This window comes from Eupeodes corollae, chromosome 3 (assembly GCF_945859685.1).
Source record: "Eupeodes corollae chromosome 3, idEupCoro1.1, whole genome shotgun sequence".
Classification (NCBI taxonomy): Eukaryota; Metazoa; Arthropoda; class Insecta; order Diptera; family Syrphidae; genus Eupeodes; species Eupeodes corollae.
Window position 1 is genome coordinate 4876951 of NC_079149.1, and position 27660 is coordinate 4904610.

The 27660-nt window shown below is 31.4% G+C and overlaps 1 protein-coding gene across 1 annotated transcript; it reads left to right on the top strand.

The window, feature by feature from the left end:
* Nucleotides 1-1063: 1063 nt before the first annotated feature.
* Nucleotides 1064-26243, top strand: LOC129950282 (FMRFamide neuropeptides). The gene is made up of 2 exons (XM_056062174.1): nt 1064-1371; nt 24537-26243. The coding sequence occupies exon 2, from the start codon at nt 24579-24581 to the stop codon at nt 25728-25730; it is 1152 nt and encodes a 383-aa protein (XP_055918149.1). The 5' UTR covers nt 1064-1371; nt 24537-24578; the 3' UTR covers nt 25731-26243.
* Nucleotides 26244-27660: the final 1417 nt, after the last annotated feature.

A 27660-nucleotide genomic window follows, 5' to 3' on the forward strand; every position in this document is an offset into this window, starting at 1 on the left:
TTACTTTTGGTGTAACCTTTTGGGTGTCATATAGTAGACAAGACACACGGCATTACAAATGCCAACATGCGTGGGGGTAAATTTTCGAAAAAATCAAAACTATCGAAAGTCATAGCCAACCTACATTGAAGTGTTTGAAATTTGTGTGCCAAAATTAATTTAAGGAATCTTTTCTTAAATTTACCCACTCAATTCTTCTTCTACTTCATGCAACTTTCCAACTCATTCTAAAATACTTAAATAGCTGACTTCGTGTGTGTGTTTTTGTATTTTTTTCAAATTTCAACCTTTTTAAAAGACACATAGGTAGATTATAAATTCGAGAAAATAAAAAAAAAACAACAACCACATCAGTGATTTCTTTTTTATTATTATTATTAAGAGCGTTATATACAATAATTTAGTCACATTTTTGAAGCTATAACACTTATATTCAAGGGTCCTTAATGCATATTATGCACTTAAAAACTTAGGTAGGTACTCCCAAACTATCATCTCAACGTCATTATCTGCTCAATTCCAAAAAAGAAAAATGCATCAAAAACAAAAAAGAAGAAAAACCCCAGCGTAAAATTCGCATGGCATGAAGAGTATAGAGTAAAATCTATTCATGTTCTGCAGCAGCCCGAAAAAATATCCTTTTGCTTTGCTCTTATTCAAACACCCACTTCTTTTTGCACTACGATAAAGCCCCCATCCCGCTTAAAACCCATCCCTTTAAAAACGGAGCATACGAGTATTTGTATCATGAATGAAAAACCTCAACACAACAACTTTATGGCATAGCTGTCGTTTCGAATTGGAGGGAGATTCTTAGATTCCTGCGCAACATGGCATCCCAACATCCTCCATGCATAGAGCCAGCCATATATCCATAAAGGGGTGACGATTACGGTATGTAGACACTGGTACCCAACCGGAAACAAACTGTTGCAGCAACACAGTGTAACTGTTTTTCAAAAAAAGACAGTATATTCATCATCCTGCGAGAAGTATAAAAACGGATTGCACAGCATCCGGTGGTCACAGAAGTTTAAAGAAAATCCGCGAGTAAAGGACCAACAAGGACCAAACCGCACGAATAAAATTTAAGAAAATAAAAAGAGTTACCGTAAACCTAGTGTTGTAAACATTTTCGCATATTTGTACAGTTTATTAACTGACTTTTACAGTTTATTTGTTTTTTCGTGAAATAATGGAGTGATTTTGAATTTAAGGACTCAATTTTTATAACATCAGTGAATTTATTCCGATTTTATAAGTCCTTTTGTTTATAACTTTCGTCGTCCTTTTTTTTAATAAATTCCCCAAGTGTTTTGAGAGAACTCCTTTTGGATTTTTAAGAGCTGCTAAGGAACCGTACATCGTGTGGTAAGTTATGTTATGTAGTTCTTTTGTTGGCTCTCGGTTTGCCGACACCTTTTAAACCGAGATGATAAACCACACAGTAACCGCGCATATGACCGCTTACAGGGCAAAGGTTAAATAGTCTCTTCTTATATGTTAATGCATCGTTTTAACGGTTGGCATTTTTTGTTTTAAGACACAATTTTTACGTTTAGGTAGTGAAATACCTTTTAAAAAAAAAGCATTTCAATGGGGGCTTGCACCGCATACAAACTCGTATAAAAAAGAACTTCAATAAGTGTCTCCAAGGAAGGACAAGGTTGAATAATTCTTGACCGCACAAACACTACCGAAAACGAAGACGACGATGGGGGAGATATAAAATAAAAAAAAGCGTCTTTCATTATTTTTCTTAAAAAAATATAAAGTTTAGTTACCAACTGTGATAGGAAGATACTTAAATTGAAATGCATTAAAAAATAAAGAGGAAACAAATTTCAACAGGAAGAAGTGATTTTTCTTGGAATTTTCTTCGAAGTGTTTTGATATTTGGTTGGTGCTTTAGTTTTTTTTTAATTACTGAAGCAGCTTAGAATATCAAATTTTAAGGGTTTTTTTAAATGATTGTTTTTAGCAACCGAGTTTTTTTAAGAACAAATATGAGTTACAACCTTTCCCCATCTCAAAGTAATTTGTTATTTAAGAATGAGTAATTTGACTCTTGTCAAAAACATTTTCAATATCTATCTGAACCACTATTTCTGATAATGTTGAAATATTTGACGTTCTTATTGAAATTAGCTACGGCTAGGTTCTACATTTCAACATCACATCGTTCGAAATGAAACTAAAAAATAATAGACAAATTTAACTCTTTTACGTCTACGACTGGATAAAACTTTCTTGTCTTTTTAAGACTGATGGATGTTAATCAACATTTTGAACACTGATTTCTATCGATTTTCAAAACTAAAACGCGTGAATGAATTCTCGACTGAATAAGATCTTCTTAAAGAATATAAAACTATATCGTTAATAACTCAGAACTTAGGAACTTCAACACAGTTTGTACTTGCTTTTGTTATGGTCAATATTAGTGAGTTTTTTTCATTTATTTTTTCAAGAATTATAAACATTTTTTAATGCAGAATTTTATATACAAACAAATCTTTTGCAAATCGCATACTGTATGGATCAGAATTTTCTGGGCTTATTTTCGAATTAAAAATAAAACTCAGTATTTTAATCCAGCTTTAGTGATTTCTTTTTTAATAAAATGAGGAAATACTGCCATTATCCATTGTTAATGCTTGTAGAGAATTGAATTTTTCAACACACTTGGTACTAAAAAGTCCCAAAAATATGTATATCAAGGCTGAAAAACTATAAATAAATACAGAATTATTTTGTTTGTGAAAAAACTTTTTTTTTAAATCTTATTTTATGAATTTTCTTAACTTAAATTATGCTTTTCCAAAATACAAAAATGGAAACATTTTTTAAAGCAGTCACGTTTGCCACTTTTAAGCTTATCTGATCCTTTTTTTATTCAAATACATTTTTAAACTGGTTGTTGTCTTGTTAAGGCAAACAAATTGATTTGCAATTCAAAAATTAACTTAAGCCTCAATCTACCTAACGAAATAGTATTTTTTTTTCAAGAACTTGAGAGATTTTGAAAATGTTGCGATACCGAAATATTGTTTGATAACATTTTAAATTGTTCATAAGATGTTATTGTAATCAGTCCGATTTATCATATAGAAAATGTAGGCATTTCTCGACATTTCAAAGTAACTAGAATCTTAAACAAAGATTTTTAGAGATATATCTGCGTCTGCGTTTGTACGTACGTCCAGGAAGCTTTTTTCGTCGTTCATATTTCAAAAACTAGTAGAGATCGACTTTATATACATTTTTTTTAGACATATAATAATACAGAAAAATGCAAAAAAGACTTTCGAAAACATCAAGCTGGTTTAGCTCCAAAATAACTGTATGCAACCAAGGATTATGATTTCGACATTTGGTAAAAATCGAGGTAAAGGTTTTTTTTTCAAAAGAATGAATACTTGCAAAATACAATACCAAAAGTTGGTGAAAATTTATTTTCGCCTCGAATATCTTTCCAAAAATTAAAGATATTGGTGTCAATTCAATTTCATCTAATAAATAATATTGTTTTCAAAATATCAATATCAAAATCTTCAAAAAATACTGCACAAAATTGGTAAAATTTTATTTATTCTCGATATTCCGTGAATAAATAAAGGTATTGACTTCAAAATAGTTTCATTCTGTGGTAATGTTTTTTTAAGTGAAATATTGTTCTTAGAAAAAGCCAATCGGGATTTTTTTTAACAGATACTTTTAAAAAATCCTAAAAAAATTGGTTTTTGACTTAAAATCTCGTTAACAAAAATATATTTTGAAATCAAATAATTTCATCATATGCAAAATATTGTTGGTACTCTTTAGTTATTTTTTTTTAGAAAAATTCAACTGAAAACTTTTTAATAAAACACAAAAACAACAAAAAACTGTTAAGAAATGATTGTCGACTCAAGTATTGGGGAATGAAGAAAGATATAGTCTTCAAACTTTTTATCTCCCACAAAATATTCTTATTAATATTTTGTTTTAGTTTAAGACTAATTGGTAGATAGGCACTACCCGTGTTTTGTTGTAAAATCTATCAATAGTATATTAGGATTTAACACGAATAACAAAAACAATATTCGTTGTATGGATACTACCGATAATAGTTTAAGTAGAATCTTACTATGGATGGCTTTTTGACATTTATACCAGTCTCGAATGGATCTTATGTGATTTCGTTCCTAAATGTTGGTACGATTGATATTGCATTTATATCTCGATGACTGTTTTCGTTGAATAGTGCACCTTAAGTAAGTAAGCAAGTGCATTTGGAATCCTGTGTTTTCCATTGGGGAACAAATTCAATCTGTTACTCTTAATTGAGTTACGTTAATGCAAATGGTACAACTGGGCTTATTTTGCAAGAGAAAACAATCGAAAAGATAATTAAGATTTGCTATGTTTCCACCAAAGGCTTTTCTCAGGTTAGATTAAATGAATCTTGTTGGTTTTCCACCGCACAAGAAGATTTAAAAATGATTAAGTTTGACAGTACTTTCTAAAATGCAAATGGTGTTTCGATGTTTCTTACGAAGTGGAAGTGAGATAGTTTGATTCGTGTTAAACAATGAAGAACTAAATAGGTCAGCACCATATAAGAATATGCTACCTACTACATGTGCAGTTATTTTTTGTATTTAATTAAAAAATACTATATTTTTTGTACACAAACATTCAAATAAACAGACCATATCGCATTATCTGTAAAACCAACTCCTCGAGACAGGCTTTTCTTCACAAATTTTATCTCGACTCTGATCCCCGACCGGAATCGAGGCAAATCAAGCTCATTTCAACTCGATTCAGGTATATAATGAATTGAGGCGAGCTTCAACACCACATGTAAAAGTAGTAGTCTACGAACAAACCTCCTTCAACTATCAAAAATCAGCTTACACTATTCCAACCCTTGGTTGAATTTCGTTTTTTTTTTAATCATTTGATAAATTATTCTGGCAAATATTTAGTAATCAGTTGTATCAACTTTCAAATATAAAAACCGGACTACTGCGGATCGTTTTTTATTGGCACTTTACTATATGTGGAATACCAAAAAACACGGCTACTGTTGGGAAGTTTGGGTCGAATCCCAGCTCTATTTTTATTATTATGCTCTGGTAGGTAATTTCATAGCATTTTTTTTTAAATGTGATTTTCGGCCTATACCTTTGACGACAGTTACGAGTTGTAGTTCAATTTTTCTAATATTTCCAATATTTGCTTCCAATAGTGCACGAAGGCTGTATGATAAGTTGCGCTTTCTTATTGAAACCAAGTGTATTGTCAATGTTTAGATGATTAATATTGGGAATCAAAATATAGTCAGCATGTCTCGATAAGACTCGCCTTTAAACGCAACGGTAAATCAACCCCTGATTTCGAAATGAAAAATAAGACGCGATTATGACGCCAGCGTGTAACCCGCATGAAAAAGTCAATTTTAATGGATCTTACGACTTACAAATGTTGCTTATTGATAAAATAGAAAATATTTGCTTCATTGCAAAACACAATTCCTTAGACGGAATACAAAATAAAATAAATAAATTAGGTGGGGCAACAGCTCGTAAGGAACCAGGGCCGAGTGACTTACAATTATCAACCATTCCTGTGTGCGAGTAATTACAGGGATGGAGGGGACCTACAGTTTATATGCCGAATCCGGACAGCTAATTTGAGAAAGCACTTTTTCATGACAAGAATTACTCTTGGAGAATTTGTCCATTCCTCGCAAGAGGCAGTACCCGTGAAAAAAAAAATGTAGATGACATAGGCAAGGCTTGAACTGAAGACCTCTGGCATGACAGTATAACGCACTAACCATCATGACGGAATACGCTTTGAACTTTATTTCAAACAAAATTTTCTCAATTTGAAAGCTATGTTCTGGTGATAAAATTGTCAGTATGAATTTCCAAATCTTACTAAAATAAAATGTACACAAAAGCTTGACAATTTTAATTGTCAAAATATTGACAACAACCATCGAACCTATTCATGAAGCTAAAAAAAATCCCTAAACAATTGATCGAAATTGTTTAACAGCAGAAATATCACAACAAACTGGTTCAATTTATTAGAACATGATTGAAAATATACCGAAATGTAGATACGGAAACACCGCGATAATTGCTTCTACGAGATATTAAAATAATTATTAAAAAATGTTTTGAATAGACTACTTGCTCAACTTGCTGTAAATTTAATCAAACATTTCTACTGTTACTATTTATACCATTTGTACAGCCTTTTCTGCAAAGAAGTACATATTTTTACATATTTTTTAAAAACCCAACAATTGTAGATTTTTATTTTAACTTTCTTGCCTCTAAAAAACAATTTTTCACTTAAAAATATTTCTGAAAATCTTCATGTTCATATTTCCCATATTACTTTTCTTATTGTTCCTTTTTCTAATATTTTAGCTTTCAACAAGTTTCGAAATAAAATGAAATTAATATTTTTCAATATTCACACTTCTTTAATTTTTAGGAATTGATTTGTATCAAAAATAACAATGTGGTATTTGTATCATTGAGAGATAAGATGACAAAAAGCAATTCCATAAGTGACTTAGGGCAATAATTTTAGATTATTTCAGATTTAAAAAGTATGTTATGAGGTATAAAAGATATGTATATATAAATACACATCAAATTACCAAAAAAAGAACATAAAATAATTGTATATTTAAATCAATTTCCATTTCAATATCGAAGAAATGAATGAAGCTACATATATTCATTTAATAAATATATTCATCGATCTAGAAGAAAAACAAAAAACATTTATAGAAAAAAGCGATAACTTGAGTTACAATCTTGAACTTTTATGGATTTTCTAAAAAAAGTATTTCATTACTTTGGTGAACAACTTACTGAACTAAATAATTTTTATAATTTTCTTTCTCTTAGATTATATAAATTTAAAACGGATACAATTTGTTAAAGGAAACAAATCATTGATACATTACAATTCTTCAATTGATGCAATGAAACCTAATGAACCACTAGAAGACTCAAAGACTTCTAACACCTTTTTTCACACGACTTTTTTCTACTGACCTAAACTAAGTTACCTTCTAAATACATACATATATGTATGTTCTCAAGTAGGAGTTTGATTTTCAAAAGACTGTCATATCGGGATTTGTTATATAGAAGTCCCAAGTGAAAACACCCAAAAAAGGCTTACATGATTTTGTTGTAATGGGTTGTATTAGAGGGTTAGTTTCTTCAACATTTCAGTCTCTGTGGATTTAAAATCGATTGTAAAACTTTTTTGTTTTGAGTTCTTAGCCTGCAAGAAATTTGTATGCGAAAACAACTCATAGAAGTTCACCTTCTATGCCGTCTTCCCTGTCTGCATTCAATGGTATATTTATTTTATAAAATTATTGCACAATGTACGTGTATCATTGTAAGGAACAAACAAATCCTAAAAATAGTATCAGACTAAAGTCTCTTATTAAATCAAATATATAAAACCATTAGCTTTAGTTCGCATTTGTGATGATTAAAACATAATCCGTTTATATCCCTACAAAGACAAATCTTTTTGTGCCAGATGGAAATACCTTCAAAAAGAATTAATTCCTCACGTAACTATCAAATTGACCAATGCCACTAGGTGTACTAAACACCAAGGAAACATGATAAATTCCTTCATATAAATCTGATTCTATATCTTATTCTTTATGTTATCCTTTTATTTTTCGTTTGCATCATCATGTCACAAAAAAAAAAACATGCAACAGTGGCTTCTTGATTTTAGTTAAATTTAAGGACATAGAAAACTGTCGTCGGTTTAGACTTCTTTTGAATTAAGAACTGTGTATTTGGGCAGGTATTTCTAAACCAAACTTAAATCGTTTGCAAAGAGTTCAAATCAAAGGCTTTGAAAACGATAGGTTTTAAGACTATAACTGAAACTTTGACATTGCTCAAACACCGCTGAGTCGCATTGATTCTTGTCTTTCGTTTTTGAATCAATATTTTTTCATGCGTTGGACTGTCATGACTGTCTTGGGTTCTCGATCCCTACCTGTGCCATTTTAAGTTTTTTTTTTTCACGGGTAATGCCTCTTGCGAGGAATTGACAAATTCTTCAAGAATAATTCTTGTCATGAAAAGTGCTTTCTCAAATTAGCCGTATGGATTGGGCTTAAAACTGTAGGTCCCCTCCATTCCTGTCAACAGTACTCGCACACAGGAATGGTTGAGAGTTGTAAGTCACTAGGCTCTAGTTCTCAGCGAACTGTTGAGCCACCTAAGTTATTTAATATTTTTTTTAACAATTACTGTTCTGTTAAATTTGCAACTTGTACCCCCCCCCCCTCCTTAACAAAACAATTCAACCGTAATACTCGCACTTCTAGGAATGACCTTTAACATTTTGATTCTTTTTTTAACCGCATATCAAGAATGAACTTACATTTCCTCTTAAATCCTTCCCTATTTTCCAAACGTTCGCAATTTGTGTACATTTTAAACAATCTTATTAAAATGAAATGAGTATTAGAAATATTGTCGGCTAAATTATCTTACAAATTAAAATAAAAAAAAGTGAGATTTTACGTGCATTTATTGTCTTAAGTTGTTCCAGCTAAGAAAGCATTTGCAAAAATAAATCATCTCCAACTGTTTCCAATCCGTGGTGGTGGTAGCTTTACTGCTTAGAAATTCAAAATATATTATCACTTCCTCGAAAACCCACAAAAACCAATAATTTATTTCACGCTCAGGAAGAAAAAACAAAGCAAAACATAAACATTTTTGGAAACTATAAATATAACATAATTTTCACATGTTGAACCGCAAACATACAAATTATGTTAAGTTGCCTAAATTTTTACTGAAAGTCCTTTAACGTTTCTATTTTCTCTAACCCAAAGATCATATATCGCGGTACCGCATGCCGCCCTCACCGCGCGCCGTTGAAACATAGACAACAAGATATATTTCCAAAGTTTAAAGTGCTTCTTAATCTTCAAGAATCATACAACACACCTCTCCATACCATCTTTCATATTCTTAATAACATAATTTATAAACAACACTCGACGACAACAACTAGTTGCTTGTAGAGTCTTGGATCCTGGATTATATACATACCTATAAGAAACACAGCCATTCATATGTGTGTATATGCCCACGATGACGAAGCGTATAGTATCAAATTTATCATCAGCCTAATTAATGCTAAATAAATTAGGATAAAGTATAGGTTTAACATCTTTGCTCATCATCATAATGCAGTTCTTCGTCTCTTTAACTTAAATATTTATACTTAAAACCCAATTATATAAATAAAGGTACAGAAATACGGATGAAGGTGTGTTATTTTTAGATTTTGAAATCCTAAAAAGGTTTTTGAGTTTTGAGATATGTGTGACATAGAACTCGGCTATCATGGAAAGTTGAAACTTTCTGATTTGCTTCATACTCAGGAATAAAATTTGAATGTTAAAATTTGCAATTGCAATTGAAAAAAAAAGAATTCTAGGAATTCAGTTACTTAGAGTGAAACACAAAAAACAAATCGAGGTAAAACTCAATGCAAGACTTATTTCTTTTGGTCAATATTCTACTCAAGAGATGTGTGCATCCGGAAGGTACGAATATAAAAAAATTAATCTGAATCGAGGATCTTTTATTCAAACTATCAAGATGACGGATAATCATAACTGTCTATTCAACTCTTCGTATATACAATATTCTTTGGTTAGTTCGTATAACAACTGTGTGCTTCGTTAGATTTGGATATAGATTGAAGTACTCAGTGTGATTACAATGGTCATCAAAGTTAAATTTGTTTTGTGCCAAACAATACTTTTACCGATGAGGTTCAGTATAATTTCTGTAAAATCTTCTCTATTGGGTCAGATTTTAAAATATACCTTCTTAAAAATGCAAATAAAAGCATTATATAGTGCTTTAAAGACTATGGTTTTAAACAACATAGTCCATAGCAAAAAAAATGTATGATAATTTTGCAAAGATTAGATCTTAATCTTCTAGATACGATTTAGTTTTTTTTTAAATGTCACTCATTTTCCCGAAACTCTCATTAGTTTTGAGATGATTTGTGAGTCTTTATTTTACTCTACAGAAGCCTTAAAACACTTTCCAGGTATTACAAAATATATTTCCGACTAAATTTTAGGTGCTCCGACTGAAGACACATGCTCAAATGTGAAAACCCCGTTTTCAACCTAATTTTTTACTTGTTTCAATATATTACAAAATGTACGTGATTACCTTTTTTAAATGAAACAAAACAAATAGTAACGTTTATATCGTGTTGACCTTACTTTCTTAAATCCGTTTTATCCAAAATGCTTCAATATTCCTCTAATTTGAATATTGACAAGTAATGACGTTTTTTTGAAAGATGCATAATATACTGGAAATACATATTTGGGAAATCATCAAGACATTTATTGAAAAAAACTATGTACTTCATGAGCATAAAACACGTTATTATAAGGGTTTTTCAAACTTTAAAAGGTTATCTATTTCTCAAAAATCTAAAGTCAAATGAAAGACCTTAGAAAAAGTGCAGTTATTTGATTGCCAGCCATTAATCTTTCTTGACAAGTGTTTTTTGGGAAACAGTGATAAATAAAAATTTTAAAATTTGTGACGCTAATAAATAATAGAACTTTATTTTCAATGCAATTCATATTCACAAAAAATGTATTATGATTTGTGTTTCAACTTTTTCTGATTTTTAAAATTTAATTTCGATAGTTTCGACTTGGTTTTTAGAGATATATCTATGCGTACGCTCGTATTTCCGTTGGTCTGTGATACCATATTTCGTCGAACATGTCTCAATTTTTGTTTAAAAGATAATAATATAAATATAAGATATATTTATTTACTAAAGCAATTAAGAAAAGGGAACAATTTGACAGTTCAGTTTCTTATGAATCAAAAACACTGAATATTTTTCACCTCTAATAATTAAAGCAACGAAAAAGAACGTTTTTGATATCTACGTACTTAAGTTTTTAGAAAAATGAAATTGACATTTTTAAACAAAATTAAAAAGGAAAACGTCTAATAAAATTGTTTGAAATTGAATTCAAACCAGATATCCTCAAACAGAAAAACTTATTTGTTGTCTTATACAAATTTCCAAAAACTTTGCAAAATTTTAATTAATTCTTAAAGTCCTACTAAGTTCTACTAAATTTCTTACACATGTCGACTATTCTTTAATTTCTAGACAGGAAACAGATTAAACTCCAATTTTAGTTACAATTTTTTTGATGTACTTGACATGAAAATTCGACTTACAACAAATATCATTTCCAAATTTTTAAAGAAACCAATACGAAATCATAATTGTTATAAAATAATCTTTTTGATCTAGATCTTAAATTTGTTGTATAGCCTAAAAGTTAGAATGTGTGTTCTCAATTCTAGATTCATATTTATTCGTAAATTTGGATACCAATTTTTTTTTCTCCAAAGCTTTGGCTACATATCTGTTTTTGTTGAAATTTTCCTGCACTAAGTAAGTATTTTTAGTATTTCAACCGGCAATCAAAATAAAGTGTGTAATGTTAGTTTTTTGTGCAAATATAAGCTCACAATTCTTTTCATTATTTTTGTTTATAGTTTGAATGGAAAATAAAAATATTTAAATATTTATATTTATGTTTTAATTAACTATTCTCCACTCATTTTTTCCCGGTTCCTTGCTTATAGTACTTCATGTTACATTTATTTGAAAATTTTCGTGCAATAAAAGATTAAATTTTATTAAATTTACTCCAAAGTTCAAAAATCTCAAATGATATTATGTTATAGAAGCTCCAAGTGCAAGGAAATGCAAAAGTCAAGAGACTAGAGACCAGATACCAGACTACCTCTAGGTTCCTCCCAATTGCTTTAGCGAGTTATAATAGTTATTGTTTCGTCTCCTGTGGCATTTCCGTCTACATAGATTTTGTAACCACATGAACCCGGTGTACAAAAACATTTCTTCTTGTTTAGAGTTGCAAATTGATGTTTAATATCACACCATACAACAAAAAAAAAACAGTAGAAAAGAGTACAAAAATACGTAGATACACCAACATTTTGTTCTTCCTCTGAAGGTAGCTACGTATACAGTACATATTTAGTGAAAATTCTTTGCACCTTAGCACCTACGTTGAATGTTACATCCTTTTGAAATAATTGAAAAATATTGTTTTTTGTTAAAATTGACATTCAAAATGTTTAAACATTGTTAAAGAATACAAAACATTCAAAGTTATAGGATGTAGTATCTACATATCTATCTATCTACATGTGTACTTAACTTATGATAAATTATAATGAATTATGAATATTTAAGCAATATCAATATTTGTGAACAATTGAAAAATAGAATGTCTTAAAAGTATGCCACCAAATTCAGTTCAATTTTAAAGTGATTGCATTTTTTTAATTTTCATTTTTGTTTTCCTTTCCTTTTGAATTTGCACTAAACAAAGGTATTTTCGTTAGGTGACGATAATAATCAGAGTCATACAAACTTCCTTCACCCCTTAATCAATGTTGGTCTATTTGCTGAGATTCAACCATCAGGACACAATTCTAAAACTTCAATGAAGACTAATTATTCCTTACGCGTTACTCATCATAAGCAAAATGGTATTCTCCTTTGAATTATTAGCTTTTTGTTGTCTATACATGATTGCGGAAACAGGTAATACAAGTTCCTATTAACCCAAGAAGTAAAAGTTAGAATTCAGGTAGTGTCAATAGAAAATCTTGGAACATTTGTCATATGGTTATCATCAATTATAAAGGCACAAAATGTGCTGCAACCCTTGAAAGTTCCTTGCAAATGAAAGCCCTTGACAAACTCCAATGTAATGACAGTAAGTCCTTTCCTATTTCATCTGAAAATCGAAAGGTTTAAGGTACATAGAAGCATAAAAGTTGATAATACATGAACAGGAACACTAAATATGAAACCAGAGTGAATGTACCTATACTAAATTTTGATTGAAGAAAGAAAATTCCCCGATTATAAAATTTTTAACGAACATTTTTTTGTCAACAGAATTTTTGAAAACTCTAAATTTCACTCTGATGAATCTTTGTCAAAACCTGTAGAGGCGACAAAGATAATGGAGCTAATTTTTAAATACATTTAAATTTCAAATATTCCAAAAATATAGGTCTTTTTAGTTTTTTGCTTGCATCTTATACGAAATAATATATGACAAGTAATGCATCCGTAAAAATTTCGAGATTTTATCTTAATTTCGTTCCGATGGTAGCGAACTCGAAAAAAGTGGGTCTGGCGATTCATTCCATCTGCCTGTCTGTCGTCACTCCTACATCCTAAAAAAATTGGATCGATTTAGTTCAAACTTTCAAATTAAGGGTTTAAGCCGATTCTTGTTAAACGTTTCGTTGATATTTTTAAAGGATCAAAAATAAAAGTAGTAGTAGTAGTAAAATGTTTTTTATTTCCATATTAATATTTGTAAACATTTTTAAGTTTAACTTGAAAGAAAGTTATGTTGAAAGATTTAAAAAAGTTATGACAATCACATAAAGAGTCGTCTGTCGGATAATTTAAAATAATTTTACTTTTAAGTACATTTATAAAAAAGATACAATTTTTGGTTTTAGATAAATTTAAAGAGAAATCCTAAATTTGAAAGTTTTAAAGTGCAGTGTACACGTTCATAGTTCACACTATTTTCAAATCAAATAACCTCTGTTAAGATTTGTTTTCTATAGCTTATAGCCACGTAAATATAACTCGAGAGTCTGTTCCAATCAGCCCTGCAATTTCCGTTAAGGACAGCAATAATTTCAGCTTCATTTACAGTTGCCTTTTCAAAATGTCTTATCCTGAATTCTCTTAGTACAGGAAACCTGCTAGGAAATGTTGTATATCTTCTTCTTCTCTCGTGTTGCACAGCCTACATAATGTTGATGCGTTGCCTCCACGCCTATTCCCGTTGAGTGAGATAAGATCGCATTTAGCTATGAAAATCCATGATATTTTGTAAGGCTCCAGTTCATTTGTTATAATTGCGGTCCTATTGAATAATCCAACATCTTAAAAATTCGTGTGCTGCTTTCCCTCGCTCTCTGCTCTGCTTCTTGATTTGCATGTGATTTCAGTTGATCAAGAATTTGAGAGTTATTGACAATCCAATCTATTTAATTTGTCAAGTTCTCACCCCAGTGCAAGCCCAACCTGTTTCCGATCATATTCATCTCCTCAACCCAAAAAAGTTGTTTTTGCTAAGGATTTTGGTAAGTTGCTTAGGTAGTCTCGTGTCACTGTATTCAAATACAGTATTTTGCATATATCTAAGGTGTAAGTCCAGTGTGTAGTAGTGCCCGTCTTCAGCTGCAATTTCAATCGGTAATGCATAGTTTGGAGTGCATGATGGTAAGTTAAAAACTCTTTTCAGAAAGTATCGTTGTAGCTTATCCACTTCATCAAAAGTTCCAAAACCCTAGACTAGTGCACTATAAGTTTGAATAGCTCTTCATACTGCCAAAAAAAGTTTCAATTTTGAACTGAGGCGATATTCTGCTTACTTAAAAAACAATGCCATGTCGCGTTAATACTGTACTGCTGCATTTCTTTTCTCTACATGCTTAAAAAAATTCCTCTTTGGAGTGAGCAGAATACCAAGATATGTGTACTGAGGTACTATCCGAATTTCTTCTCCGTTGAAAATCCACTTTTCCCTATTGGATAACCTGCCACCATTTCGAAAGACCATAATTTCCGATTTTGAGGGATTCACTTCGAGATTCCAATTGGCGCAGTACTCTTTAAAACATTCTATTATGCTTTGCAAAACCTCCACATCCTCTACTAAGATCACCATGTCGTCAGCATACAGCAACAACCTTATATTTAAACTGTCGATATTAAGACCTCCTTCAAAAATCGCATGTAGATCATTTATATATAATGGAAAAAGTAAAGGTGATAAAAGGCATCCTTGTTTCAACCCATATAGTGTTTCGAAGTACTCCGATAACTTCCTTTCTGTCCACACTGCTGATTGAGTATCAGAGTATATGCACTCTAGCAGGTTTACAAATTTAGTTGAGATTCTCATTTCACGTAACTTGAGCATTAATAGTTATCTGGAGATTTTATCAAAAGCCACCTTTAAGGCCACACAAAAATCATAGACTTTCTTTTTTTTTCAGCCAGCTTAATATGTACAATAGGCGCCAAGTTATAGATATTATCCACTTGAGAAGATTTCTTTCTAAAGCCAGCCTGATATTCTGTTTAATATATTATTTTGTTAAACCCAACTATACAACCTTTCATTAAGGACTGACAGGGGAACGAAATTCCCAGTAATTGCTTGGATCATAATGTGTCGCCCTTTTTGTTAATTGGAAAAATCACAGATTTAGTGAGAGTTTCTTCTACCCTGCATTCTTCTAATATTTTGCTGTATGCCGTTGCGAGTTGTTCCAAAAAAGTATCTGTAGCATTTATTATGAACTCATATGGAATACTATCTTCTCCTGACGCCTTATTGAGCTTAACGTTTCTCAGCATATTCCTTAATTCACTAACACAAAAAGGCATATCTAATGTTGAGTCCTCGACGTAGTTCGCTACATAAAGTGTGCTGCTCATTTCTTGCCTTGGATTTATAAGGTCTCTGAAATATGCTTGAAATTCCAAAGCAGTTATGTTGGTTTTGCTGTTTTTTAATTCTATTTGTTGTTGGTATAATTTGTTGCTTTTTTTACAAACATTTTTATAGTTTTGTTCAGATTTCTCTTGACTTTTTGATTTGCAAAATGCATTGAGGGATTTGACAGCTTTTCCTCGTGCGATTTCACATTCGGAATTGTACCACTTGTTTTTCGGGTGGAACGTTTTTGAATTGTTGTTTCTAAAACGTTCAAACCACAAAATAAAAGTAGTCTCCATAAAAATTCGATTTTTTTTTTCAAAAACGATAGATTTTTATAATTTTGTTTCATAGTTCGCTTTTTTTTAAATAAAAAAAATATATTTTTGTGATGCTCCAGGAAGGTAACTTCCATAAAAGCGTTATTTTGTTTTAAAATATTCTCAAGAACTAAAAGTCCAAGTTAAATAATATTGTTATATTGTTTAAATAATCTCGATTTTAAAAATGTCTTTAGTTTGATTTTTTAAAATTTTCAATCTTTATGTTCAACATTCGAAATCTCAAAAACGGGTCACAAAATGGATATAATACTTGGGAAACTAATAATACGCTAAATATGGTAATCTGTAAAAGACTTAGATTTTCGTTTCACATTGCTTAAAATGAGAATCTTAAGGAAAAAATGAGTGTATATTTGTTTTTTGAAAATACCACAGGAATGGTCTGCAATGTGGAAATCCCTTTTAGACAAGAACTCGATTCCTGCTATTTTCGTAGAAGATAAATTAAAATTAAGTTTTAATTTTACACAATGAAAAACAACTTTAAAGAATTTGTATTACGTTAGGCCACGGTGTACGATTTAACATTATTGAGAATTAGTTGAATATATTTTTTTAATGAATTCACTTTTACAAAAGATGTTGCATAAATTCAAAGATACAAAAATACGTTCTAGAATAAAGAAATAAATTAATAAAGCTTGTACGCGGTTCAGCCTTGGGATAGAAGACAGCTCCTAATACGTATAAGAAGTCTCAAATTTAAGTGTGTTACAGAGCTCTTTGCAGACATCAATCATATGCTATATGTTTCCATATTTTGTGCATAGTTACTTTCTACGAAAATCCCGTCAACATACTTCAACGTGTTTAGATGTAAATCTATGTAAACTACGAGATGTGTCATTTTCTAGCTTCTTACTTTTCGCAAATATTGATTGTTTGGCATGTTGTGCGTTAAATTTTTCTGTTAAACAGCAGCCATATACTCTCAAGTCATATGGTGTTGCACATCATCATCATCATCATCATCATCATATGACAAACAAAACACTCCCCATTTTTCATTTTCCAACTTGATGATAATAAGTCATGCTTTGCTTGCCTACCGTAAGTCTTGATGTTTAACTTTTGAATTAAAAGTGAAAGTTCGACATGTCTTTTTCCATCCATCTAACAAGATCATATGCATAGAAATTCAACTCGAAGCAACTTTAAATTTTATTGTTAACTTTTGCTTGTTTAATACTTAGCATTAGGTACTTAAAGTCTTCTTTTTGCGAAGTGATACAGCAGATGTTGGCATTTCTTCACATCTGTAAGATCTATTACAACACTTTACCTACTTGACAAAATAAATATCTCCCGCACCGTTTGTAACATACTACGATGATGTATGTATTTGGATAAAAAATATAAATTTCTTTATTAATGTTTATAGTTAATAATACTTTGTTTTTACACTTTTAACTAAGTGTCGGATGGCCGACGACGTTATGTTGCATAATGTACCTAAAGCTTTTGATGCAACTTTTGTTGGTCATGAACTCAAAGTAACACTCAAATGATTTAAATTAATTATCAGTTTTGTCTGAAATAACTTTGTAACCAACATATTGAGAGATTTGTTTACATCTGAAATTTTTAGGAGACCAAATCAAAAAAGATTTGATTGGAATCCTCTTTTTACATCTAAAGCCTTTAGCTTTTAAATTGAAATCGTGAGGATTTTTATTTTGTATACAAAACAGTGGAAGTGTTGAAAATTTAGAGTGACAGTCTAATCCTTGATATTAGAAAATAAAGTTATATTTATATGTACATATTTATGTCATAAATTGAAATAAATTCAAAGCTACAAAAGGATTTAGTGTGGGACAAAAAATGTATAGATTTAAATTAAGAACAAATAAAACATGCATGAAGAAATGATAAGAGAATGTTTTGGTAATTTGCTAATCTTCCTGGAATCATGGATGAGATGTTTTTTACGCCATTAGAAACCTCGATGGTTTTTGTCTATGGTTTGACAGTTGAGAATATCTGTTGGTTTTGACATTTCTGTTCGGTTACGTTTGTAAATACAAAATATATTTAAAAGCCAGTAGACCGCTTTTAAATTTTAGAAATTGTTCGCAAGGTTCACACTGCGTGAAACGTTAAATGATGAAACTCATTAACGAATCATCATTATAAAATAAATAAATTGAGTGGCGCAACAGTCCGTTGGGAACTAGGGCCTAGTGACTTAAAACTCTCAACCATTCCTGTGTGCTAGTAATGTTGTCAGGAATGGAGGGGACCTACAGTTTATATGCCGAATCCGAACGGCTAATTTGAGAAAGCACTTTTTCATGACAAGAGTTACTCTTGGAGGATTTGTCTATTCCTAGCAAGAGGCAGTACCCATGAAAAAACTTTAGATGGCGTAGGCAGGGATCAAACCCAAGACCTTTGGCATGACAGTCCAACGCACTTACCATCATGGGTACTAACGAATCATTATTACAACTTTTAAAAATTATTGATTGGTGATCAAGTGCTTGATTTTGTCAGTCTTATCTGCTTAGACTAGCGACTTCACATAACCCAACAGGAAGTAGTACGACCAGTTTATTTCACCAACCCATAAAGCACACCAAACAGTCAGTGCTTGTGGATTTAACATTTGAGGGTTACCATCACTCCAAATAGGGCAGTTTTGTTTTTGACATATCCATTCAACCAAAAGCCAGCTTTATCATATTTCGAACATGACCACGATTTTCAAAATAATGTCCACAATTTAAAATAGTTGTTCAGGTGTCAATCAATATTCATGTCTAACTAAGCTTCAAATAAATCACTTGACATTTGAGAGATGGCCGTCACTTAAAATAGTATTGCCATCTTAAAGTTCTATACTTTAAAAAACACTCGTTGTTAACAGAAAATATATTACAGCGAAATGTATGTCATGTATTATTATTTAAAGTTGTAAGACTCTTAAAAAGACATATTTTATTAAAAACGATTAGAATTTATATATTTCTTCTTTTATTTAACAAAGTTTATATACATATATTTAAAATTTTGATTGATAAATCCTGTTTATGTGGTTTTAAAATTTGAATGTTTTTTGGAAATTTGTAAATTTTAATGGTTTTTAATAGTTCCCTTTTTATTTACTGATCATCTTGGACTAGGCTATCTTTTTCAACATTGCTTAAATTTTGAAGGAAAAAATAGATCTGTGTTCACTGTCAATGCAAATAAAAGTCATTGTTCACTTCCCCGAATCATTCTTTTCTTTCAATTCCCCCAAAAACGTCTTTAAATGTAATGCTTAAAAAATCTCTTTTATAGATTGCAGCTCATGCCACATTATTTTCTTTTATATCCTTTAAGAACTAAATTCCATATGTACATATAACAAACACACATGTAGGTAGCATCTTACCACAAAAGTGCAAACAAAGTTTCAATGACCTATGATTTCTCCATCGCCATCCATTGCCATCACCAGTGCCATCATCACCATATCTTTAAAATACAACTCGTGTATGAATGTATGACGTTAAACTGTCACTTTTGTTGTGAACGTCATATTTCAAGGTAAAAATACAAAATATGTGCAACAAAAATTTGTATTTACACAAAATCTTCATTTTTATTTATGTTTTATTTTAGGTTTTTGTTTCCTATTTTTACATACAGACAGAATTTTGTGGTTGTTGTTCGTTTTCAGTTAAAAAGAAATATTTGATCAAAAAATCCAAGAAAAATATTTTCTACTTTCAAAACAGAAATGAAATAAGGAAACCGGCAATTGGTGACCCTCCGGTGCAAGGATGCCACAACCATGGCAAAAGATTTGAATGGAAATTCTCTGACAATTACCCTACTTCATCACTATACTCCAGAACTTGGATAGAGCAAAAATCGTTAGAATACCTTTCTCTGATCTTATATCTCGATTTAAAAAAAAAGAATAAGACTTGGAAAAAATAAAATAAAAGGATATTCAATATAATAAAAGAAAAAACATATTTGCGTTGGATTAAAATGTCGTTTCGGATATCATTTATATGGCAACAGATTTACAGATTGAGATTTTCACATTTGAATACATATCAAGTGGCTCAGTAAATTTGAATGAATGACAGAATATGACACATCTGTAGATACTTACCTGGTCCCAAGGAACCTATGAACATGTCTATCTATTTATCTGTTCATAACTAATTGATATACATGAGTTGAGTTGAGAGTCTCCTCTTAGGAAGCAACAAGCAACGCCAGTATCAAGTTCCAAATAAACGTACAAGCAGTCGAATCACAGTAACAGTAACATAACAACAGCTGTGACTGTCAAAATGTTTGATGTTCGATATCGAAATTCGATATTTCATTATTTGCAGGTAATTTGCATACAGTAAGCAGTTTCGTAATTGAATAACAGTTCTATAATGTTGAGGGAGAAGCATTGTTCTGTGTCACCTACAAATAATATGAGTTATGACTTTATTATAAGGGGAATTGTTACCCAGAGTAAAGTACATAGGAGTTGATCTATTTGGATGTATGAAGTATAATAATTCTTCCAGGACGTTTGTATCTTTTATTTTTATTTCGATTCGATTATTATTTACATTTGATATCTTTTTGTTGATTTGTTTTGATTACGGGCAATTTAACACCAAGTGTTTTCTGGTGGAGGCACGAGCAATTTGATCCAATGATTAATCCTTTAAGTTCAAGCAAATTAATTTGATGTGGTATTTTCTTACACTCATATTGGGTTGGATATTCTTGGAACCCTGTTGAGTTGATATTGAGACAAATTTCAAAATATCTCGGAAATCCTTGTTGCAATAGTTTTGTGATCGAAAGATGTGTGGTGTATCTGGCAACACCACCTAATTCCTTTTTATTGTTGTGGTGGCAACACCACCAATTCACTAATTCATAGTTCCGAAGTCTTTCCATCTCTTCGGAGTAGTAGTTGTAGTTAATGATGACTTAGTTAGTCGTGTCGTGAGTCGAGCGCGGTCAGGTGTCATTAGCAAATAGTGAACTTTATAAAATATGTATTTTCTTAGATTTAAGTAAATTGAATTATATTTAATAAAGATTATTCATAAGAAACGTGTTCCTTCTTATTTTAAATAACTTTAGATGTGTTATTTAATCACTTACATACCTGGATTCGGGCATTTAAGTCAGCCATTAAGGCATACAAGTCATTCATTTCAAGAGACCTTTTTACATCCCTAGGTGGTGTTTACATTAAATACATTTGAAGCGATTCATTTTGACGTCTCAGAAATGCATCTACTTAAAACTTGAAAGTTACGAGTAAAACAGGAAACTAGGGCAGACATTTTTAATTTTTTGAAATGGTTAAATGTCAAAATTAAAATTAGTCATTCTCTTGCTTCATATTTTTGTCAATTTAATAGTTTTGTTTTTGTTAATCTAATGACAATCCCAACAGACGTACATATTTAAATTTTTGAATTTGCAATTAATCAAAAAGAACAATGATATTTTTTAGTTCAGGGATCTGAACTCAGAGATTTCTGAGGAGCTGAACACGCTCAGATCAAAGTCTGCTCTTAATGTTTTCTGAACATTCAAATTTCGAGTTTTTTAAATTCTGGGTTTGTCATTTTGGTTATTGCATTAATAAGTAAATTATTGAACTATTTAATTATAAACCAATTTATGGTTTTTGTTGAGGCAACCTGCTCCGTAATCGTGCTCTAAGCACTTAGAAGTCGTCTTCGGAACGAACGAAAAAAGCAATACAACTTTGAAGCTCTGAACACAATGAACAGAAAAACAAACTTAGTTTGGAGATTGACAGTTCTGGAAAAGCCACTTGATGCTTTTGATTAAGTAATTTTAAATGCATCTTAATGACCTTTTCTGTCCTCAGAACTTTGTGTAAGTACCACTAACTGTCACTTTTGACCCCTATTCTAAATTGGGTATAGATTTGACAGTTTAAAGGCTATTATAACTGTTCGTTTGATGACTTACTTTTGGAACTTGTACCATTATGATTTGTTTATTTGTTTTAAAACTCATCTAAATGAAACCATCTATCAGTCTATTAATCAAGATATTTGTGTAACTTACAACAACATAAATCTAGGTAAGTTGTTCACATTACGCATCTGGAAGGCTATGCTGAAGTACATTTCCATTTAAACCTACCAACCATGAAAATTACCTATATGTACTTGCACATTTAATTACCGTAAGTGAGCAATTAACACGACAGTAAATATTGTGACATTTAGAAAAAAACACAACACTTGTCATGTGCTATGGGAATTGTTACATTAATAAGGTTTATATTTACAAGGACAGTTATATTTCTTGTATCTTCATTTAAACTTATGAAACTCTTGCCATTATTTGTACATGTTTATTTAAACTTTTTTACTCGTACTCGTATTCATTTCACTTAGCTGGTTTATTATGTGCATTCAGCCACACTTATACTTGTAGCAAAGTATGACAACTCTAATTAGGACAAAATCACATTAAAAAGTCCTAAAGGCACTTAACATTATCCACCAAAGAAGTATCTCCTATTCAAATTATTGTTATAATCTCACTATTAATAGAAATATCATACAAAAGAGTACGCGCAACAAAACTACCACCAGAGGGCATCAATTAACCGCGCTAAAATCTAAGTTACTCTTCACAAGTTCCCAAAGATATTCGATGCCTTATTAGCGAGTTTACAAGTTATTTAAACTTCCCATAACAATGACCGGTAGAAGTAGCTATAAAATAAAAAATAGTAAAAGAAAAACTTAACTTCAGTGATAACAACGACAAAACTATACTGGTAGCATTTTATGGAACTAAAATGCATCTCAATCATTTTTATGGCCAATTAAGTTGGAGGATTTTTTCTTCGACTTTTGTTACAAGCACCAAAGAAAGAAAATAAACAAATATTTATTTATTGTTTAATTGCATTTTTATTAATTACAGAAGCTGAATGCAAACATTGAAGGCTTTTATTTCAAGAAAGACCAACTCCATTAAGGATTTTATAGTTAATTTTGCAAATAAATGTTCCTGATGATGGTTAATTTTCAATCAACTCACTGCAATTTAAAAAGCAATTATTACAATGCACTGCCTATAGTGTCTTTCCTTTTTTTAAGACAAGTTGTTAGACCCGGTGAATAGTTGGGTGCTAATTATGTATTTCAAAACTTTAGGTAGCGGTAGCTAGTGTGTGTGACAAGTCAAGCCAATACTGCACCTTCAAGCTCTAATGAGCATGAAGAGTGCACTTTTTAGTATAAGTTCATTGCATCCGTTGGACTGTTCGATTTGTTCAAGAGATGAAAATAAATAGACTGTAAATATTACGTTACTTCACCTTGGATAATTATTTATTATACCTTTTATGATGTAGGTAAAGTTGGTCTAGACTGGTTAATGATTAATATTCTTATAGATACTGCGGGTGGTCAAATCGGATGTGGTTTAATTAGGAGCTCATATTTCACTATAACGGTAGGTAACGGTGTTGCTGTCGGTATTTTGATCGACTCGCGTGACTAGGCTTTCATATAAAATTCAACTCGAATTTCATAATGAATTATATTCAATGTCTTATACCGTGTTTACGGCAAGAAAAAGGCTTTAAAATGCATACAAGAAGCAGGCAACAGGCAGGCAAGTATTTTGTTAAGCTGTCAATAAACTAATATAACTACAATATAATGCGATTTTAATCTCCCAATGCCAACAGATGTCAACACGTATAAGGCAGTCTTCACATTTTACTCTTTTGAGGGGAATTGTTTTGACCTTTGGATATTTGCTTTACTTTTGTTTTGGAGTTTCGCCATATTATCAACCTGTAAAAATGCCTGCCTCCTAGTAAAGATTTTTAAAGAGCAGAGGATTTCTGAGTTTATAATTTGGAACAAATTATTCCATTTGAACCGTTTAATTTTGTTTGTACTCCTATCTGTCAGTTTTGTTTTCAATGATCAACTCTTACCCCAAATTCTTGAAATCAATCAAGATAATTTTGAAATATTTTATATCTCTTTTTTACTTTCATGTAATATTGAGATAAATAAATCACTTGTCAGACTAAGTAGCTTCCAAAAAGTCAAATGTAGAAATCATTCAATATGCTTGAAACTGCAAAACCTGCTGACAAATGTTGTTTGTAAAACAGACACATTATTATTTCACACATTTATCAATTATTTGCACCCAATTAAAAACAGTCTAATATTAAATTATTAACATAATACTTTGCTAGGCTTACACTAAAGAGCCAGTTATAGCTATCATCGGTTTTCATCATTGAAACCAATTATTGAAATTCACTAAATTGAAACAGAAATTAGTTGAATGATTCGTTAAACTTTTTGGCCAAATAGAATCAGCTGTTCAGGAAAATGAATATTAAATTAACTTTTAAGCTGTCAAAAAATGTCTTAATTAATTTCCTACCTTTCAATGATATTCAATAATTGGCTGCTAGATTAATTTTCTTTGTAAAACTCATCTTTAATAGCTCTTGAATCTTAATACTAAATCAATTTTTGTATTTCTTTTTCTACTTCCAGCTCAAAACTCTGTGCACCTCTCAAAAAATACACGCATAAACAATGTTTCACATTCTAGTCTTCCTTCTATCGCTTTACCAGCTAAGTCCAGTAACATTCAGCGAAACAATCGACAGTTCTTCTAAATATTCCCTAAACAATCTACACAACGATGACACCAACAACTACAATCCCAAGTCACAGCAAACAGATCTTTCCCTTCTCGAAACGATAGTCTATCCGATTGTCAAGCCCAATAATAATGACGAATCTGAAATTGATTTCAATGATCTAACTTATGCCATGAACATGCTCAAGAAACAACGACAAAAGGAACAAGCCATCATGGGTTTGAATAATAATTTTATGCGATTTGGGAAACGGCAAGTGGAAAATATGCCAACGGAGCAGGCGTTGGAATCATTTGAGCCTGGAACACGATTCGAACGAAGTAACGGAGCCGAAGGTGTCCGGGATTCGAGAAGGGACAACTTCATACGATTCGGTCGATCAGGACCGGGGTCACAATTCATGAGGCTTGGACGATCGCCGTCAGATTTTATGCGATTTGGAAGGGCTCCATCAGATTTTATGCGATTCGGAAGAAATCCAGCAGGTTTTATGCGTTTTGGAAGGAGTCCATCAGACTTTATGCGTTTTGGACGAGCTGCACCATCGGACTTCATGCGTTTCGGACGATCACCTTCAGACTTCATGCGATTTGGGCGAGCACCTTCGGACTTTATGCGATTTGGACGGGCACCTTCGGACTTTATGAGATTTGGACGGGCACCATCGGACTTTATGAGATTTGGACGGGCACCCTCTGACTTCATGCGATTCGGTCGAACTCCATCAACGAACTTTATGCGTCTCGGTAGAAGCCAAGATGGAATGATGCGTTCCGCCAAGAGTGACAAATTAGTGACATCAGCAATGGATAAAAATTTCATGCGTTTCGGACGACCAGACAGTTTTATGCGTTTCGGAAGAGGGTCTTCGATTGAGTCCGATACAAATCCCAACTTCATGCGTTTCGGTAAGCGACAAAAGAACGAAACAAGTCAAAAGCCTTCAGAACCTAACCACACGGAAAAAGCTGTCATTGCCGAAGAATCAACGACTTCATTTCCATATCATGAACTTGAAAATGAAGTGGACCCAATCGATATGATGTTTTTGAACGACTTAACTGATTCTGATGACAAAAAATAAAGCAAACGAAGAAATCGCCATTACTGAAAATATGATCAAATCCAGGTTCCTATAATTAGACCCTTAAAAATAATCACCAAAAAACACACACAAACATTTATGTAAATATCTACAAAAATAAAATAAAAACTTTTTCAAAAACCAACACCGTTTTCCAGAGACTTATTATAACATTATATACGAATGAAGTGAACTCTTAAATGGGCTGGATTAAGAATTCACTTCAATTTAAAGAATTTGCTATGGAAACTTTTTTTTATTAATTTATTTATTGCAAACATTTCTAACAAAATTCTAAAAGAAAAACAAAATTAAAAAAAAAAAAAACTATTTATATTTTGTTAAAATTATATTATATACTTGTATACGAATGAGCTGATTTATTCATAATAAATTATATACCAAACAAAAAGAAAAGAAACAATTAATTCTTAGAGAAAGCTAAAAGAACTAAAACTAAAAACTTGTGTAAAAATAATTATAGTAAAAAAAATAAAATAAAATATATTATCTATTTGTGTATAGAGTACGAAGTACGAATACATTCAATGCAAAATAAAAATGCACAATGGAGTTTTTAATTAATTTGTTGTTTAATTAATTCGAAATAAGTGGAAATTTTCATCTTTTATAGAAACGAGAGACTACGGGGAGAGAAATTATGGCTTCTTTTTGGAAAATTCTCCCTGTTTTAAAACAATGCCAAAGGTTTTTAACTTTCAAAGTACGAGGACTTTACACAAAGAAATATTTATAAACAGAAATATTTATAAACAGACTTTTTATTTTGTTCATTTGTCATTTTTAATACTTTATGTTTTGACAACCTGTGCGGTACTTGACTTTGGATGTTAGACCAGACATTCTCAACTGTCAAACTATAAAAAATAACCATCAAAACTACTCTTGCAGTTTAAAAATACACCCAATACGTCAAGTCGAACAAAACCTTAATAGTTATAACTTAACAATGCCCTTACCGATTTGGCTAATTTTGGTCTTGATTTATTCGTGGAAGTCCAGAGAAGATTTGTACGTAGAGATAATTTTTAAAAAATCTTGAAAAAGTGTAAAACCAACATCTTTCTATAAAAACAATTTGTACTAATACTTAAAACCCAATTTGAACCTTTGGCAAAACAATCGAAGACAAAGAAGTGACGTTAGTTCTGTCAAACAAATTTAATGTCATCATATGTCATTACATTTTATCAGCGATAATTATTGTTTTGTTGTGTTGTTGTTGTTTTTCCAAAATATTGTTGAGTTATTGCTTTGTGTTTATATTATCCAAAATATTGATGAGTTATTGAGTGAAGGTAAATGCCACGAACAAGACGACAAACCATTGCCCGCGAATGCAAATCAGGTGGCAATATTAAGACGATCTCAAACTACAGAGGATCGCGCAAAAGCTAATGCATCGCAGCGTGAACGTATTGCACAGAATAGATCTGTAGACCCTGTACCTGTCATTAAACTTGTACGGCGATCACGAATACGTGCGTCGTGTTGTTTTGGACGGATTGCTGCGTGCTGCTTATAATTACATATGCAGATTGATTATTGTATGTACGGATACATTGGAATGATGGACGCAATATTTCCACTTTGTGATGCGGCTAACTTTCCAGGTGAAACGCCCGGCGTGTGTTATGCTAATCGTAAAGTGAGATTGCCAACATTAGAAACTCCACCTGAACCATTGTACTCATTTATTTTTGGGACATCTCAAATGTCGAAGCAATTTTTGAGTATTATTCAACAATACAATTCAGCATTTCAAATGACTTCTTTTGGTGCTACTAAAATTATTAGAGATAATTTTGTGCCGACTCTTAAGGTAAATACCTCAACAGGATCATAAAGTCTTCTGATTCTACATCTACCTAAAATTGCATACGTGTTACAGATTCAGGGCCAGATTAAT